This window comes from Colletotrichum siamense, assembly GCF_013390195.1.
Source record: "Colletotrichum siamense strain Cg363 chromosome Unknown KSG_Cg363_contig04, whole genome shotgun sequence".
Lineage (NCBI taxonomy): Eukaryota > Fungi > Ascomycota > Sordariomycetes > Glomerellales > Glomerellaceae > Colletotrichum > Colletotrichum siamense.
Window position 1 is genome coordinate 2,040,761 of NW_023501017.1, and position 19,677 is coordinate 2,060,437.

Sequence of the window (19,677 nt, forward strand, 5' to 3'; positions counted from 1 at the left end):
CGCTTCTCCAGAAGATGCGTCCCCCAGAGGGTGCATCATGTTCCCCGAGGGCACTGATCAGACCGTTTTCGCCCGCCAGGGCTTGGTCAGCAAATGGTGGTTGGTTATGGGTAGGGTAGACTTGGGGGGCATTCTTTGATACCCTATAGACCGAAGGCACTTGCATTTCTCACCTGCCATGTTGGGGCCCTCCATCAGGCCAGGCGAGTTGAGAAGACTAGATTATTCGGCATGATATGTAGATGAACCCGGCGTGCAGGCAGCATTTTGTTATGATGACATTTGAATTATTTTCTTCACTTGAATATGAATGCTTGCGCTGCCTGTGACTTGCAGCCATGTGGGACTTCATAGTGCGGTACAACAGCTGATACCTTCCCAAGACACCGACGACGACGACGCCACTAACGACAGGAATATCCGTGTACATGAACGCACAGAAAAAGTGGTCACTCCAGCACGGGAAATTAGGCGCTTGCTTCAACTCATGCATTCTGTAATTCATGCTGCTATCATAATCCCGTAATCCTGCTCCTGGTGCCATACACATTCTCTATGCAACTCGGCAGTATTCATCCACCTCACCGGTCTTCAAACGTCAGAAGAAGCCCTGGTCAAGTCTGTATTGATGACCAGATCATCCTTCCCCTTCAGATGCATAACAATGGTAAGACCCTCGACGCCCAGCTCATCGTCACCCTGCCCGACGTTCACCCCCACGTCCACGCCAGACGATCCAAGCCTTTCTCTGGACATAATCTCAGCCTTCAACTGCCGCACTTCTGACGTCAGTCTCAAGTAGTGCTCCTTCCAGGTGCAAGTGTGTTCAGATGAAATCACAGGTGCTGGGCTGAGAACCTCAATCTCGTTCGACTGTCCGCGATGTTCGAAGCCGTGGGTAACGCTCGCCTCGTTGTTTTCTTCGACAACGTGGGAACCCGAGGCGGAGTGGGTTTCGTTGACTGTGTGTGAGACCTGAGTGCTGGTCTCTGACTCGACTGTTGTTGACGTTCTGGAACTTGACTTGTGGGAGGTCGAGGCTTGAACCTCCTCAACACGTTTCGACCTCAGAGGCGCCGGAGACTGATTCTCTTCTTTTGTTGTGTGAATAGCAACGTCGACAACCTCGCCAACAGAGGAACGCGACGGTAAGCTTGTTTCATCGTGACACGAGCTGCAAGTCTCAGCTCGCTGTCGGCCGCCATGGTGCGAGTCCTCGACCTTTCGAAGCTGAGATCTCCAATTCTCGACTTCCGTCGACTGTTGTGTTTGAGCTTGCTGGGATATGTTTTCCTCTTTCTGGACTCGGCGCAAGGGCCTTTGCATCCACGGCAGCGTCGTCTTGGGCTTTTCCTCCACGGTCTCCTTTGTCACCTTCGTCACTCGCTTCAGCTTCGGCCACTCGACTGTTGACTCGGTTGTGGCGCCAACCTGATCAATCGAAGACCTCATTTGGGGTGTGCTCTTGGTCTCTGTCACGACTCTTTGGCTCGGTATTGATCCTCGATTTGGACTCAGCCATTCTGGAGGATTGGATAGTCGAGTATCCGGACTTGGCGGGGTATCCGAGGCTCTTCTCTTGATCGGGTCGACGTTAAACGACTGAGACCTCTCCCACTCGCGAAGCTCGAGAGCCTGGTTGCCCTTCTTTTCTGTGGCAACCGCTGTGTCGAAACTGATTAGCCTGCCGCGGTTGACCGTGTTGATACCGGGTTTGGCCAGAAGTCTGTCGACGTCCACTACACTGGATGTCCTCGTCCTGTCCGTGACTTGGCTAGAGCTGTGCTGCTCTGGCGCAGCGGATCCTGCAGCGAGATGCTCCATGATATGCTGTGTTCGCTTCAGATCGTCAGCATGATGGTACATATTGTCAATCTTGCGCTGGACAGGATCATCCAGCGGAGCATGAGACTGAAGCTCGTCAGTAGCATCTGTCGTTGCCTGTTGGCCCACAATGCATGCAATGCTGTGACGCTTGCTATGGTGGCCAGCATGTACGGCGTTGCATTTAGGATTGCCGCAGTCTCCATGAGTTCCAGCAGTCGTGGAGAGGTCATTTTGCTGCGGAACACAGTCGGAGAATCTAGACTGATGCTCTCCGCGAGCAGTGGCATCAGTGAGTCGGGGCTCGGCAGTGACGACCTTTGTCATCTTGTCCGCAACAATGAAGGGGTTGTCTTTCAATGCTTGCGAAGCGACTGTAGCATTTTGCACTGTTTTGGACGAATGAGTGGTGTCCTGATGCGAAGACCGAAATTCCTCTTCAGTCACATTGAAAGTGTGCTGCTGGGAGGTTATGACTGTATGCCCCGAGCTCTCCGTGCGTCGATGATCATCCTCGTCATCAGGGATTTCGCTGGAACACTGGGGGCAGACCGAATGGCCACATGTGGCACAGAACGTTCGGGTCGTTACTTCCGCTCCGCACGAGTGACAGATGTTGCCGACATGCCTGGGAGTGCTGTTGGTACCATCCTGATGGCGTGAGAAATCCTCGTCGTCGTCGTCAGAAAGCCAGCCGGAAGGTCGTGAGATTCCAAACTCCTCAAAGATATCACGAGCGTGACGCAGGCGGATTGTGGAGGTGGTCAGCTCGGATTCCTGGGAATGATACGAAGACGCAGAGTTGATCGAGAAGAGACGACGCGGCTTCAGGCTTGGTGACTGCAGAGAGGCAACATCCTCGGCAAGTTGGTCCTGCTGGCCCCGGGTTTTTGACCGGAGGCGTCCAGTCGATGCTGTCTGACGCAGCTGCGTTGGATCCAGGTCCTTGTTCCTGAGAGGTGTCAGGTAGGCTGACTGCTGCGGGCGTAACAATGGTGTTCTGAAGATCCTGGGCCGGCCCCAGCCCTCGCCCTCAGGGCCCTAGCCAGGGAACGAATGATCTTGAGGTGCAGCCTTGGACTCCTCGACCATTGTGTTGCGGGTCGCTGGTACGGCAAAGATCTTGTCGGCTCGATGACCCTAACCAAACCGAGTAGCGTCGTGTTCTATATTGCCGGGTGTTGTTGGCCTCCGCTTCGCAAAGCGAGGGGGAGTCGGCTTCGCAAACTTCAGTCGTCTCTGCGAAACAAGTCCCTGTGGGATGTCGTCTCCTTCTCCATCAGACTGGTAGATGGTGACGTCGGATCGAGGCGCTCGATAGTTGGCAACGAAAGGATAATCCATGCCTGAAGACAGTGGCAAGTGATTGTGTATGGCTGTATGATGCTGGGATAAGTGTAAAACAGTACTAGACCGGATGGATCGTTGGGGGTTGACAAACGATGCACCGGGATGAAAGATACGGAACATTAGTTAGGAGAGAGGTTTGCCTCGTAGGAGGTCAGGGAGGATATCTATGGAGGTTGGAGCTGGTGCAGAAGCCCGCATACCTGGGGCAAGAGTGAGGGGCATCGGTGACATATCCCTAGGCAGGCTCGACCCCTGGGCCCAGGACAAGCCGGAAGGACCGTCCAGGCATGGCGCAAACGCAGAAAGCACGGCACGCACAGGTTCGAACTACAAGCAGGTGCTCAGGAACGTCGCACGTGGATTCAATTATGCGATGTTAGATGAGTTAGGGAATCCGAGTCTTTGATGTACAACGTCATTTGTCCGACGACCTCTTTTACACTCTCTATTTCAGGGCAGCCTGGAGGCTCTCGAGGACCTGCGGGATCAATCAGCGTGTGGCCTGCAAAGCCATCCGGCAGCTACTCACCTCCAACTCGATCTTGGCCTCAGCAATGTCCTGCTCGCTGCCGCTGCCGTTGGCAACCTTCTGGGCCTCGGCGATCTGGGACTTGACAGCCTCAGCGCTGAAGTCCTCAATGGGGTAGCCCTCAGTGGCGTTGATGCTGAGGACGGAGTTGGGCTGGACAACGGCGAATCCACCGGAGACTACATAGCCGTCAGTTCCTTCAATTCGATATCCCTTGCAAGCCTGGCTTTGCGATTGGTGCACGTACGGAAGAACTGCTTGCTGGGACCGCTCTCCTCAACGACCTCGACCAGACCGGGCTTCAGCTGCTCGATGGAGGGAACGTGGTTGGCGAGAACACCCATCTCACCAGAGTCGGCGGGGATGTTGACCTGGACGACATCCTTGGAGCTGTAGATGGACTGCGATTGCGGCAATTAGCTCCGAACCCTTCAATTGGCTTCCTCCGGCGCATGCAGCATGCAATCGTTTGTCGTCGACTCGGCCGCGGCTCAATTCATCTCGGAGAACATCGGGGTCGTACCTGGTGAGGGAGGGACAAGCTCAGCTTGATCTGCAAATTGTCAGCGGGCGCTCGGGGTCGGTTCGGAGGCTGCACCGGTGCTTGCCTTGTCGGGGACGGCGTCCGCATAGGTTCGGCGCTGGAGGGGAGCGCGGATGGCAGCAGGGCGAGCTCGGAGAGCCGCACGCGCGATGCGGAGGGAGTTCATGATGGGCTGAGCTGGCAATGGGGATGTGTTGCTGGAGACAGCTCGGGTGAGGTCGCTGGCAGGAATCTTTCGGCTGAATCCATTCGCGATTCGGCTAGCGGGAGAAACTTTGGTCACGCCTCCGGGCACATGACCTCGAAGCACAGGCCATGAGCGATAAGCTGATAAGACCTCTGCAAGGATTCCAATGCCGTTACCCCATAGTCATTCGCTTAACGTGTGTATTCAATTAAGAGACCACAACCAGTAAGTCATGATGACCTCTTGTCAACCTCCCGACACAGTCAATTCAAGGTGGGTATTGCTTGAGTGTTTTCGACATCTTGCATTCAAGTCTGTTCTTTCCACTCACTTGACGATGAAATCACGGTGAAAAATCTGTCCTCCCAACGCCACATCTGGTCGGTCAGTCCCAACATGGACGCAACCTTGTGAGACTTTGAAGTGTCCATATAGATACCTTCATGTTCTAGCTTCATGCGGGGTTCTCTTATTGACTTTACGAAAAGATTACGCAGTAGTATTCTTCAGGTTGACGATAACTTTCTTCAGTTTCGAATTTGCGAAACCAATGGTCGAGTCATATACCTTCAATTTCCTCACGCAGAACAAAATCACCCTGTGAAGTCTAGCTTTTATTCCTAATAACTTACAACGCTTGACACACGGGGACACCCTGTTCTCTAGGATAAAAACATCGACTTCAACTCCCAAAGGTTCCGTTTGAGTCTCGTTCAAATCTGCCCCCACTCAGTTGCAAGAATCTCGCAGAAATCAATATGGCATCTACCTCGCTCTACCCCCCTGAAGCATTGCCAGAAGCCGCGGCTCTTGAAGACCTGATGGCAATCAAGTGTCCGAACGGCCCCCACATACCCACGGAGGAGGACTTGGAGAAACAGAACCTCTTCGAAGTAACATGCTCCGAATGTCACGAGCGTGTTGTTCAAATGGCCCAACTCTTCTCCAAAACCTGTCCCAACAGCGACAGTGGATACGGTCCGTTAACGTATGGCATCGTGCGGGACATGGCCGCGGGAAACAGACTGGGTGGCTGCAACTTGGACATAGCAAATACGATGACATACCAATGGAGGATGGGGCAGCTTGCTGATCGCGCTGTCAAGGAATTTGGCTTACCTGCGCCGAGTAACGAAAATTGCATCACGTGGGAGGGACTTGGTCTTTGGCTCTATCGACATCGCATGTCAGACTCGGAGTCAAAACAGAACGAGCTTGGGAGCCTTCAACAACTGGCCAACCAAAAATTCTTGCAACCCCACGTGTCTGGGCCACAGCCTGACAGTACCCAAGGATACTATTTTGGACGCTTCATTGAATACCTATCGGCAGCAGTTGCTGAGGCGCGCTTGCCAATAGATGAGACCGATAAGCTGGTTAAAGAAGTGAAGGCTTATGTCAACTCCTTTACGCATCTATCATGAAGCACCCCCCGCCAGCTGTCTGATCAGACGAAGAGTAGTGCAGGTGTTTATTATATCCGGAGCGTAGGTCTTGACCCGTAGCGAGGGAGTTACACACAGCGATACCACCAAAGCTCGGGCGTAAAATCAATATGATGTAACTCTTCGCTGATTAGTCGACCTTTGGAGGCCCTTCTCGGATTATTCGGCTGAGTGGCGCTCATGTGAGGTTATTCTCAGTGCCCAGTGCAGGAGGTAGGGCTTTAGGGAGCAGGCATGAGGGCAGACAGGAGGCATAAAGGGGCGATTGGAGGGCGTGGCGAGCTACGCTCCGGAAGCTTTTGCTGAGGACAGAATCAATGTCGAAGGTCTGGTTATGGTAGACTACAGAAGTCCTGACCATTCGGAAACGCACACTTTGAGGGCTAGATGCGGTTGAATAGCACTACGTGGCGGGAGGCGTTTGTATTGGATGGAGCGCAAGTCAACCACGACGAGAAAACTGTGATTCAACAGCTTAAATCCCGGCGTTCCATATGGTCACTTAGTTCATGGACAATCCCACTCAAGACTCGTTCTTGAAAGTCGTCGACATAACTTATAATAGGGTTGAGAACTCCCGGTCAGACAGATATCCCCATAACAAGTTTGTTGTCAACCAGTAATCATAACCTCGATGAAGATGCTCAAATATATGCGAAGTATTCTAAACCAACACGAAGTCGTTGACAGCCAAGTGAGGAATACGTCAAGCTCTCTGAATGCATCGGTTTTATATAGAAATTGGAGCATGCGATAGGTCAGAGAGGAAATTCCTCCTTCGTCGTTGACTGACTGATCTCCAGTGGAGGAGGCCACATTAGAACAACGGAAAGAAGGACATTTACTCATGTCTTAGCATACCCCCGGTGAGTGCTTCCCTTCGATCGACGTCTCGGTACTTCGTGATGGTCTACGGAAACATCAACATCACGAAGACTGTGCATGGTTTTGACGTTATGCTAAGTGTCATCAATGATAACCTCGTGACACCCAGGGGTTAGAAGATCAATGAATTACAGGCAAAGCCAGCCCCTTGTAATACCCGATTGACGACTGTTACTCATGAAATACCAGGGCTGATTATGAAGTGATGGGCTTCACTAATATTCAAACTGACAAAGTTGGTGGTCAAGCCACAGAGGGGGGCAACAACCTACGTTACTCACGCGAAATGAAAGAAGCATGAGATTAGCATGAGAGCCAGTTCACAGTTTTAAGGTCATCGACCCACGCCAGTCAGCCTCGGAATTGAGAAACTTGACGTGTATCAATGCTCTTCTGGGGTGTTTGACCCAAGATGTCTCTGGTTTCCCGGAGAATGGTGAGAGTAACATCTTCAACCAGCTGTGGAGGACACCTTGAAGAATTAAACATGCTTTGAACAGAAAGACAGTCAGTTTTCACGGACTGCTTCAATAGCTGAAACGTCAAACTCTTGCTCTCTCTTAAGAATGCTGGGCGTTGATCATCATCCCACCTCGCAATCCTGTGTCAATAGTTTCAACCAGGAGAGACAGCCAAGACGATAGTTGCAAACGACGAGACAGTACACGATAAAGGCGCGTTGCTTAGTCCGAGCAACGCCAACAGAACTGTTCAACAAATGTCGAGCATATACCTCAAAAAGCAACTCAACCAGCTGATCAAAAGATACCTCTCTTGCAAGATATGCGCAGGATGACCCTCCCCAGAAAGAATGCCTCATGAAGGCATGTTCCTCCTGCCTGCCCTCAGCCTCGTCCGTCTCCGGCAGTCAGCACCGCTCAACAGCCAAGACACCATCGTCATCAAGCAGCCGCAATCACAGACATCACCTGCGCCTGCGTCTGCACACACCTGCCAAGGCCTGCATACCACGTTGACTTACAAGCCGGCCGCCTATCGCCGCGTTCCGCCTACAGAATCTCACGCCCGAGACACATGCATCTCAGCCAGCCCCCTCACGAATGGGGTCTCATCCAAGTCAGCTTATAGGCTTCACATGTCACTGACACATTCACATAGGACGCAGTGTAAACCGGATATCTGACAGGCCTTCACAAGAGAGATCTGACAATACACAGCATTTCTCGAAAAGGGCAAAGACGTGCCGTGGACAACACCTGAACATCATTTCCCCCGCCATACAACTCGAGTCAATTTGACATGCGGCTAACACTGTGGTGGCTTGCGTCTCCGACTGCTGCGTACACGCCCAACGACAATCACCAACCCGTGACCGTCGATCACATCTCCCAAAGAGTCGCCTGCTGCATGATACTCGACAATCATTTCTAGATACCGCCAGCCCGACAACACACCATCTCTAAACCTAAACGTACACGCAAACACGGACCGACAAGCCACAAGAAAAAAATCCCGAACGCCTCACAGAATCCCATACCTGGAAAGATGGCAATGGCAGTGGCGAATACGCACACAAAGGAGAACAAAGGGAACTTTCCTCTCCGACTTTCGGACCGGTGTGAAACGAAACACATTGTTCTCTCCCTGCCCACCCTTCCTCTCCCCCCAAACCCAACCTTGCTGATCGGTGATGATCGATTTCCTTTCCGCCCCAAGTCCGAGCCGAGGAAAGGACGAGATTGGAGAGAGAGGGAGGCATTAACGGCGGCGGCGGCGAGACGTCGCTACCCGTGCCATCCACCAGCAACTGTTAACCGATAAGATATGCGGCTCATGAAACACCACGATGACGGCCCTGGAGATAAGGCATCCAGCGAAAGAAGGTGAGGTCACACCTCTACACGCCGTGACTCGCGAAATGCGCACCGGCACGATCGAACCGAAGAAGGGGGCTCGGAACCGGGCGAAGAGGCAAGCAGACTTCTTTTGCCGCGGCGGCGGCAAAACCTCGAACTTCCTTGTGTCACCCAGGGGCTCCCGTCTTCCTTACCACGTTCTGGAAGGAACCGAGACGCTTGAGATGGGACGAAAACAGCAGCGATAGACACACGATGCGGCGAAAGGAGACGGGCAGGGTTATGGATGAGGCCTGCTGGATGTGTAACAAGACTTTTCTTCTGCCCAGTGATCTCAAGGCCAGCTGCATCAGGCTTACCTTACACCGCGGCAAGGCAACAGGATCGCAGGGTCGTCCAGCAGCGGCGGCACTAACACGAGAAGGCAAGACAATGGGGCTCCTCGGAGAGTTCAGTCATCACGAGTTGGTTGACAGGAGTCAGTCAGCACAGGAAAGATAGCTCCTCGATGCGACTGCCCGTCGTATGCGAACGCCCGTCCGACACGAGAAAAACGGGTGGTGGGCTGCTGCATGTCACTCTGTAAGCGTACAACATACTTTATCTGCCCTCGAAGACCCTGGATTTCGCCATGAGGAGGGGTTCATGCTCGCAAACCCGAGAGATCACAGGCAATAACAAAACGCACACGAAAAAGAAGTGAACAATGTCCATGCCTGTTGTCATTCGCTTCACAGACAATCCGGCACGCTAGAGTTGAGAGTCAATCGCTCCTGCGCAGCTGACCAACATCTGAATCGCTGGTAGTCTGGAGGGGGGAAAAGGGCACCCTTCCACCGAGGACCTTACCCAAAGCGGCCTCCCGAGACAGGAACGGATCTCAGCGCTCCAATTGGGCCTCGAGATTGTGGTTGGTGTTGGAGAGACATGCTGCCTCTTTGTTCGAAGCGATGGGGTGGTGGTCTTCCTTTGTTTCCTGTCGTTCACCGCCTCCTGTGACCCTTTCCCCCACGACGAGACCAACATGGCGATTGGATGGGAGCTGGGGGAAGGGGTTGGAGGGAATTATCTCGTTCTTTTGGTCACTCGGAGAAAGCCTAAATTCCTGCTGCTGAAGCTGCTCCCGAACCCCCCCCTGCTCTGGCCTTTTTGATGCCGGAGTCTCCTTGGGGATGTTTCCTTTGTCACAGGTTTTCCAGACAGGAGCATCTTTTTTGCGATGTCTCATAATCTAATAAGCTACCTCAACAGCTAGGGGGAGAGGTAACCCGAACTACTGGCAGGTACTGTGTCTCACAGAGGCTTGAGGCGACCGGGCAAGGTCGTCGAAGCTCCGGCGGCCCAGCTCGCATTCTCGCAAGGTTGGATCGTCAATGTCGCTACCCGTATGGCTTACGGGTGCCATGCGTCGCGTGTGCAACTCTGCAACCCTCTCCCCTCCGACGCCACGAGCTTGACGTCTAATTCTCATGTGTCAAGAACAGTTTTGGGCGTCGAGGAGGGGGAGAGGAAGGAAAGGATTGGCGCCGGGCTAGCGTAGAAGGCAATGGTCTGCGGTCTGCAGAAGCTACACACACCAAGAAAGATGCCAAATCATCGGAGAGTAGAGCGACGGAGGAGCGAACCTGTCGATCACCTTAATGGTTCCCTCCCACGTAGGCCGTGGGGAACCGTTGGTGTTGCTCCTTCCCTCTCTTTTTCGGCGCTAGCCGCTGCTACCGCGTAAAGAGTTGTATACCACCTTAGACTGTGGTTGCAGTGAATCCTGCCGCCAGTCGTCGCAACCGCAGGCCAAGTTCTCCTCTGAATGCGGGGTATTTGCGTGGTGAGAGCTAACAGGCGCCCCCGTTTAATGGAACAAGGGGCGGATATGCGACGCGGGGTGGGAATTGAATTGGCTCGCGTTGTGTTCGAACTCCAGAATTTCCCCTCGCAAGTTGCGCCAGCCCCTGGATCCGCGGGCGCGGGTTGGTGCAAAACGTGAGGGGTGAGAAGGACAACTCACACATGGAGTCTGTCTCTTCGGGGACGCCCGAGGCGGCACCATCGCGTGCTGCTGTTCAGGTCTGAGAAAGTTGGAACATAATCCTGCGAGTCCAAGGTGCCGCCAGCAACGCTTAGTGTCGTCAACAAGCAAGACGTCTCCTGGCACGATATCTCTTGGCAAGGGAGATATCTCCGGGGAACTACTACTCCAGAGAGAACAGGCCACAACCTTGTGAACAACGAAATGAGAGGAGGCGTCGTAAATGCCATGGAAAATCGCGAATTGTTTTTGTCGAAGCGCCCGTTAGCTTGCCCGTCATCCCGCCATGATGCCCCTCGTCGTCCAGAGGACCGCAGATGAGCAATGCCCAGGACGAGGTCAACAACACGAAAAGTGGAGGAATGGGATGCATGTGCCGGAGATTCTTCTCGCACCGACGTTCACTCTCTCCTGATTGAGGGCCAGTGTTTACACCGCAAACTGGGCCACTTTGGTCCCACGGTGGCCCGGAATGGAGATCAACAAGCGGCCGGCTCGGCATTGGCGACGACATTTCCTGCGGGATATCCGCATCGAACCGCAAGTAAGTACCAAGACGGCATCGAGACCGTCCGCTTCGTTTATCGAAACTTTGCGAGATATCTGAGATTCGCGAGCCTTTGCTCAGCCCCAAAACAAAACATGAGAATTCTTCAAAACAGAACAAGGCTGGGCATCTCTTCTTTGAAGCCTCGATAGCGTCCGTTCCGCGTCGACGGCTTTGTTGCCGCGGAGGGACCAAAGAGCCAGAGGCCGTTGGGAATCTCTTGGCGGTGTCCGAGCCAGATCTCCCGTTGGTGGCCGGCCAGCAGGAGGTTGAAACCCCGCCAGACATGTGCCTGTGAGTGGACGGAAATGGGCATGGTATGGGGGTGCTGCAGCTCGGACTTGGACGGCCGCGGTGGTGAACATTGCTGCTGCTGCTTCTGGTTCTGCAACACCCGCGGCGCGTGCTCGATTCCGCATCCCGCGCTTCATCTTTTCGCTGCTGCTGGGCTCTGTTCGACGCCAAGAAGTCGCAGTTGGGAAACACAATCTGGCTTTCGTCCGCAGCGGGTTGGCTGGCGTCATGGTGCATCACACAGTGCTCTCCGATACTTTGGTCTCCCAGTCTCGGCGAACTGAGACTCCTGCGTGTGATGGGCGGCGGCGGCGGGTGACGGGATTAATGGGGGTAACTTCTGCTTTCGGGATTGAATGCGCGGCTTGCCCTTTGCCGGCCTTGCTGGCTCCGGACCTACGGCATCTTCATCATCATCATCACAATGACATCCACAGCGACGGGACAGGCTTGTATGGGGCAAGGCCCAGCAAAGCAAGCTTTGAAGGGACGTACAGCTTATGATATAATTGATGTCACAGTTTTTTTGCCTTTTTGATGTGCTGGCAGTGCTGCTCGCTGCTGGCGGCAGCCGTGGGCGAGCTTGACTTTCCCAGTGACCCGAGGCAATGCATGGCATCGTCCAGCATGGCATGGCGATGGCATGGCCCGCGCCCTCCTTAGCCTCCCATTGGGCGAGTCAGGAAGCAGACGGGCCGGGATGAGGGCTGTCTGGCTGAAGCTTGTCTTCCGGCCGATGGGCCCTCTGCAGGATTCCTGTCCCCCCAAAAGTTGCTGTGTGGCTCTCGAGAGCAAAACACCCAACACTTGCATGTGGACGGAGGCATGTTTGGCGTGAGGATTGGGCCCAAGAGGGGTCAGCCCGCCGACCGTCGGACGACGGCACGCTAGAAGCGCCTTGCATGTACCCGCGACGGGCTTGTGAAGAAACCGGGAATCACAACAGGCTAACAACGAGCTGCCTATCGTCTAGCGGCTAGGGCAACTCAATGGTCGACGGGACGGGCTTTTTTGGCTTTGTGCTTGGGAAAGTTGGCAAGACGAAGCGAAGGACCGTCGACTGTTGTTTGGCCCTCCGTGGCTGGAATTCTGCAGACGGTTTCTGAGATTATTTCGGCGCTACTCTAGCTGCAACGCAAAGCTATCGGCCAGAACGCCTTTTTTTTTTGTTGGTGTTACTCTGGTCTGGCAGTGACGGGCCACTTTCACTTTCACTCTGCGGGCAGCAGACGGGCAGCAGTCAGATGCTGAATGCTCTTTGCATTGGCATGAGCATTGGCGACATGGAGGATCCAGAAAGGGCTGAGCTTGCCTGAGCTCCATCAACTGGCAAAGATCAAACAGCTAGCCCCCAAGCAGTTACAGGAAGTGCTATGCGGTAATTGGGGCAGGGTAAGGGCATGGCGCTCCATAGTCCGTCTGATGTGCTCCATGGTGCATCGAGGACGCAGACGTTCATGTGCGTTCTTCTGATGTCGTCGTTGCGAAGGGTAGCCTGGTAAGGGTTGCTGTAGGGGAAACGGATTGCAGCCGAGGGTTGCGGGTAACGGGTGTACCTGATGGTGTAAGACGAGGATGGCTGGCCATGGTGTTCGGAGTGCGCGCTGGGGAAAACTCGCGCAGGGCAAGCACGACAGCACGGAGTAGGAGAAAATTGTCTCATTTTGATCGAAGGCTGGAGACGCAAAACCAGGAGACGGCCCATGCGGGCATCTGGGGGGCACGACGTCGAGTCAAGGCCCGGCGTTTTGGATGATATTGTCATGGTCTCTGGTGGTGCAGCTGGCGCAGCTGGCAGCCAGACAGCTAATATGGCGGCTATTATTCCTCGGCAAGAGCCGGGCCAGGAGCAGGAATATATCAAAAATACCCCAAACAAGCTGTGGACTGCGCTGAAAGGCTGATTGTGCTGTGAATAGCAACAGAGTGGAGGAAACAAAGACGGCGGTGGATGGGTGTGGTGCTTTAGACCAGACCAGAGTCACTTGACTGGACACATGCAGGGCCTGAGGGTGATTGCCTGCTTTGCTTGGTATTCGTGACGGGTGATTGGAGATGGATGGTGGTTGGAATGGTGATTGGTAGCGAGACAGGAAGAAGCAGGCCAGCGGAGGAACAGGACAGAGTGGGAAACTAGAGGTCAGAGCTCGCCTTGTCAGAGCTAAGCTAGCTGGCATTGGCTGCAGGCTGCAGCAAATAGTGGAGGATGGAATCGGGGACAGATTGAAAGATGAGATGAGACAGCGCGGAAATGGGCCAAGAGGAACGGACGGCTGCCTCACGAGGACAGTTGCGGGCTTGCAGCAGGTGCTGCATGTCGACGGAAGGGTTGTTGACTTGGTATGGTCATGGTATGGCCATTGCTGACACGGCGCCATCCATCGACTGCAACCCGCGACTGGAGTGAGAGTGTTTGTGGTGTAGCGTCGTAGCGTCCATTCTTGGGGTGGTTTCTGGAGATTATCGTTCCAAGGTGAACCAGCGGTGACCTGTGGTCATACGAAAGTAATATGGAATAGACATGTCACTCCTCGCTTATTGACCGAGATGAGCTAACGTGAGCCGGTGCCAGTGCCAGTGCCAGTGCCAGTGCCAGTGCCAGTCAGCAGAGGGAATTGAATGGGACAGGAAAAAAAAAAGAGAGAGAACGGATCCCGCGCGCCATCATCTCGCGTGTCCCTCGGCCCTTTCACCGTCAGACTTGGGAGCTGTCGCTGCGAGACTCCTATCGTCCATTCACCGCAAGCGATGTGGATGCCGTCAGGACTGTCCCCGTCGCGCAAACCGACCACTGGAGGAGCGAGAATTGGTCACCAGCACTCCACCGTGTCATTCATTTGGCTTCAGTGGGTGAGTGGATGTGAATTGACGACGGGCCTTCGAGCAGTACGTACCGACAATTGCCCGGGAGGCGGTGATGGACCTTGGCGGCCTTGCCATTCCCGGCCGCCGCAAGGGGAAAGAAAAAAGCACGAGCCAACGCTCACAGTGGGAATCGACGGCTGCCGTTGGCTCCGTTTTCGGCTCGAAGCTTAGGTTCCTTGGCGTGGTACCCGACGCAAGGCGACAAAGTGCCGCAGCTTCCCGCCAACGACATGCGTGTCTCGAGGTCCCTCAGCCGTGCGCCTCTGGGCGTTTCCAGAGCGAGATTGACTGCCTGCGCACCGTGTGGGGCCCAACCAGCTCCAATGTCTGGATCAGCACGCCTGGTTTAGCCTCCCCAAGACTCCGATCCATCTCCATTTCCCGCCCGCCTGTCGATGATGCTGGTCTCTTTGCTTCCTGTGCTTACCCTTTTTCCGCCTAGCCGCCTTTTCATCATTCAATGGGGAAGTTTTGCTTGGGGAGGGCCCCCCTGCGAGCCCTGAGAGACAGGGCTCCCCCCCACTGACACTTGAGTTTCCTCCCCCCCCAATCCAGTAAACGTGCCACCCCCGGCGACGTACGGGAGAAGACGCGAGAGAAGAAAAATTCGAAGCAGAGCCAGCATCCCTACGGCCGCTCGCCGGGGAGAACAGGCGAAGAAAAATTTCGCAACAAATTTGGGGACCAGTCCGAGCTCAGCTCAGGGAACAAAAAGTTCAACGCATTTTGTTGACTGACTGACGGACGGGGTCCAGCCCGCGCAGGCCAACACCGGTCCCAGTCCCCCAAAATGAAAAGCGTAAAAAACACGAGGTGAGGGTTTAAAAAAAAAGGGCCACAAGGAAAAACAAAAAAGGGTGAATGAGACCTCACTGGGGGAAAAAAGCCGCATCGCAATAAAACCCTCCACGCGGTTTGCCTGCATCCGCATCTCCCAGCGCCCGCTGCTCCTCTCCCATTGTTGCTGCTGCTGCTGTCAACTGTCAAAGTTGTAGCTCTAAGCTCGCAGTCCGCAGTCCGCAGGTGCTGCTGCAGCGCCTTTTTGCCAAGATCTTCAAATACCTTGCACTGCCAAGCCAAGCAACTTTCTCTCTCCCTTTTGCCTTTTGAGGTCTACGGTCTACGGTCCAAGATCCAAGAGATCCAGATTCCGAAGGTCTGAGGTTGATCCAAAGTCTGAGCCTTTTCTTTTTCCTCGGCAACCCGCGTCCACGCATCTGGCTCCCTTCCCTTGTCCTGCCGGCCTGTCTGCCAAATTTCCTGCAGAAACGCGACAAGGACGCACAAAGGGAGGACCCCCAAAAAAACCACCTTACGCCAGACACACCAATCGCACCTTATTCTGCTGGTGTTTCCCTTCACCCCCCGTCCGTCTGCCCGCCTGACCAACGACAACGAGGACGACGCGGAACAGCTCCTCAGGAAACGAAAGACGACTTGCGTGTTGCACTGTTGCAGCGACCTTATCCGCATCCCACGCCCTCTTACGGCATAACGCCCACATACCCGCCCACCCATCATTCAATCAATCTGCAATCACTCGCCCGTCGCCCACTCTTCTTCCCCTCCTCCGGCCTCTCTCTGCTCTTCCCTTCTTATTGGAATAGAGAGCAACAGAGAAAGAGAGAAACAGACTGGAATCTACCAGCTGGCACACACACACACACACTCATACGCCCACCCACCATCAATCGACACAGACACCACGCACCACACCACCCGACCACACTTCCCGAAGCAACGGGCAGCACCAACGAGGCGGTAAAGGGAATTTGCCTTGCCCTTACAACAAAAAAAAAGCTGGACGAGTGACCTCCGCTAGTCGCGGCCTCTATCCGTACCCGTCGCCACTCCCACCTCTCTCTGTCAGGTCCTAGGTCCTAGGTCCTGGCCCCATTGGCGTTGGGTTTCCCCGGCAAATACTTCTACATACCCATCTGCCCCCTACCCTTAACTGGCTGTCCCAGACACCGCACTCCTGCTCGGCCAGAAAAGAGCCCAAGCCCTCAGCCTCCGAGCATCCTGAATTCATCCCACGTCCATCCCCGAACACGCCAAGAATAACCCGGAACCTGTTAAACTTCTTCCAACCCGCCCGAGCATCTATCCCAGCGCACAGCACTCTACTGCCTACCGCCCGTTGCCGTTTATCCTTTCCAGATATTTCCCTCTCACACACGCCCAACCCAACACCAACACACATCACTCTACACTACCTTTCCTGCGCCACGCTAGGCCCGACGTCATCTGCTCGCCCACGACACAGTCATCCTTGTGCCACGCCCAAGCCCGCCCTTTCATTTGGGATCTACACTCCGATTCAGTTATTCTTGTACACCCAGGACCCTGAATCGACCTGTTCCCATCCCACCAACTACGCCTCACATTGAGGCAACGCCCGGTCGTCCTATAATCTCCCTCAACTGCCACTACTACTTCAGAACAAGATCCCTTTGACGATGTCCGTTCTGTCCTTATAGCCTCACGGTCCCTAGGGACACTTTTTGGTCAGCTGCAGTTGTCTTCCGAGACGATCTCCCACTCTGCACGTCCTCTTGAGGGCAACCCGCTCTTCGACATACAAAACAACAAAACATTCATCATATACAAACCACTACAAGAGCCGCTTGTGCGAGCACTTTTACTACTACGACCGACTACCACCATATTCTCACGAAGTCGACCTTCGACCGGTTACGCCTGCTAGACGCATCGTTGAACGACTTGGCCTGGAATACCACCCTTCGCCACACCTCGAGCCGAGAGCCCGATTTAACCCTGCAATCACCTCTTGACCGACCTCACCAATCCACAATGACGCACAACACAACACACGACGCCGCGACGTCAAACGTCCTGGCCTGGTCCACACATTGCGCCAACATGCCCTCCATGGTAGAAGACGAGACCGCCGATGTTGACGAGCCTCCGGAAAATCCCACCCAGGTGCCCGTCTCTCCCATGAGCAGCATGTTCAAGAGGAATCCTATCCGACGCACTACCTTGGACCACAACACCTCTCTGCTGACGAAGGCGCTCCACAGCCCTTCCGAGGATGAGGACCCCGAAGCCCGCCCGGGCATGTCCTTCTTTGCCCGCCGCCGTTCAATGGCCAGCAACATCAGCCTGGCTTCCACCGCCGACTTGACGAGCGACACTGGCCTAACCAGCCCTTCTCGCGCCAACACTCCCAGCCCTCCCATCCCCGAGATGCGCTTCCTCCGTCTCAACGATGAGCCTCAGAAGCTGGCCATGCAAGCTCCCGCTGCTCGCCCTCAGGAGCCCGCCCAGGAAGCTCCCAAGAAGCGTTGCATCCAGTTCGCCTGCGCAAAGCCCAAGCCTGCTGAGCCCATCCAGGCTCAGCCCATGGTCAAGGCCCCTTCTGCCCAGGAGCCTCAGCGCAGAAGCTGCATCAAGTTCGCCTGCCCCGTTCCTCAGCGCCCTGCTTCCACGCAGAACACCCCCCCTCAACGCCTGGAGATGGCCGCTGCTATGCTCCAGCCCCCTTCCCTCAAGGAGAGTTCGCCCGCGACTGTTCGCAAGTCTCGCTCGCGTTCCCCGCGACCTACTCTCGCACCTCCTCGCATCGCTGTCGACGTCAAGTCGCCTACTACAAAGAAGTACATTACCGCCAACGACAACGACTTGCAAAACGAGTCTTCTCACTTTCACGAATTTGCGAGCGACGTTCCCCGCGAGGATGACTGGATCCGCCACGCCTTCACCTCTCAGGGCCGCCGTATCACTGTCGACGACACCCTGCAGAAGGAGAACGCCATCCGCAAGCTAGCGATTGAGGCCGAGGAGGAGGCTGAGGAGGAGGAGAACGAGGATGATCTTGAGACCGCCATCGACGACGATGAGGAGAACGATGCCGATGATCAGGATGAGGAGGAGCAGGACGACGAAGACGAAGACGACGAGGACGATGAGGATGAGGATGAGGACGACGACAACTCGGATGGCTACAAGACCGACGAGGAGACGGGATTTGCTGATTCCGACGAGGAGGACGACGAAGACGATGATCTCAGCCTCTGGACGCCCGGCCGCTCTACCGCGCAGAAGATCGACACCACTCCTGTGGCTCGCCGTCCCTCCCTCCCTGAGCAGCTTTCCGATTCTTCAATCGCCTCGCGCACCAGCCTCCGTGCTCGCCGCGGCAAGACCCAGCGCATGAAGATCCGCCCCGGCACCCCTGAGCTCCCCGACAGCACCGACTTTGTCTGCGGTACCCTCGATGAGGACCGCCCCATGGAAGATGCCTACATCTCCTGCCTCGCAGCTCGCAGACGCGAGAAGCTCCAGCTCATCCCTCAGGACATTGACCCCAGCTTTCCTGCTTCGGACCCCGAAGACGAGGGCGATGAGGAGATCTACAACCCCGTTCACCACAGCAGCGACGACGAGGACTTCCTCCACGGCAAGATGGAGGACCTCCACCATGGACAGGACAGGAGAAGAGGTCGCAGGAAGTCGGAGCACACCTCTCCCAAGCGCTTCCGCTCTCCTCCCCCCATGAAGCGTCGTGCTTCTCCCGCACCCATCAAGCGCCGTGCTTCTCCCGCACCTATCAAGCGCCGCGCCTCTCCGGCTCCCAAGGCCCGTGGACGCTGCCTCTTTGACGGCCCTTCTCCCCGCCGTCTTCGCTCCCCCCCTCCTACCCAGGCACTGCGGTCTCCTCCCGCATCCCCTCGCAATGTACAGGGCGCTATTACCTTCAAGACTCTGGCCTCTCGCCCCGGCCTTACTGTTACCAAGTCTCTCCCCCGTCCCCCCTCCATGTTTCCCCACATGGCCAAGGGACGCCGCACAAAGGCTCCGGCCAACGACATCCACGTCCGCGGCGCCATTGACATCGTCAAGGGCTTGGAGAGAAAGCGACAACGTCGCAAGGAGAAGTTTTACCAAAAGTACTGCAACCGCGCTCGCAAGGGTCAGATCCCTGAGCGCAAGCCACAGCGCGGCCTCGGCTGTGAGCGTATGAGAGAGCTTGGTCTGCTCATGGCCGGCAAGATCGACCAGGGCAACTACGTTCTCTCCGTCTAAACTACAGACAATTTTCTGCATCGGGTGGGGTTTGTTGATTTGCATTTATAGCGAGACTAGGGGTGTCTTGCTCGGCGTTTAGCATAGGATGGTGCATGGCATGGGAGAGGAATTCATGACATATATGATACTATTTACTGTCCGATGGACTGTACATATCTTTTACACAGAGGCCAACCCGACGCACGGGGCCTCGTACATTTCTTTCGCTTCATTTTTCTTGTCTTCTATCGTTGGGACGGAGCACGAATACCCCTGGAATGGCGTGTTTGAAGGCTGTATGGTTGTTTGAGCGAACACATAGCATTAGGGAGC

At 55.1% G+C, this 19,677-nt stretch overlaps 3 protein-coding genes across 3 annotated transcripts; 1 reads left to right on the forward strand and 2 right to left on the reverse strand.

Moving 5' to 3' along the window:
* Window positions 1–591: 591 nt before the first annotated feature.
* CGCS363_v006488 (uncharacterized protein) lies at window positions 592–2,151 on the reverse strand (the record flags this gene model as incomplete). Its single annotated transcript, XM_036638337.1, has 1 exon — window positions 592–2,151. The coding sequence occupies one exon, from the start codon at window positions 2,149–2,151 to the stop codon at window positions 592–594; it is 1,560 nt and encodes a 519-aa protein (XP_036496004.1).
* A 1,468-nt stretch (window positions 2,152–3,619) lies between these two features.
* On the reverse strand, window positions 3,620–4,413 carry CGCS363_v006489 (ATP synthase subunit delta; the record flags this gene model as incomplete). The annotated part of the gene is made up of 5 exons (XM_036638338.1): window positions 3,620–3,652; window positions 3,704–3,882; window positions 3,951–4,104; window positions 4,227–4,256; window positions 4,324–4,413. 5 exons carry the CDS (start codon window positions 4,411–4,413, stop codon window positions 3,620–3,622), a joined length of 486 nt encoding a protein of 161 aa, XP_036496005.1.
* A 12,714-nt stretch (window positions 4,414–17,127) lies between these two features.
* On the forward strand, window positions 17,128–19,362 carry CGCS363_v006490 (Uncharacterized protein; the record flags this gene model as incomplete). Its single annotated transcript, XM_036638339.1, has 1 exon — window positions 17,128–19,362. The coding sequence occupies one exon, from the start codon at window positions 17,128–17,130 to the stop codon at window positions 19,360–19,362; it is 2,235 nt and encodes a 744-aa protein (XP_036496852.1).
* Between the last annotated feature and the right edge of the window lie 315 nt (window positions 19,363–19,677).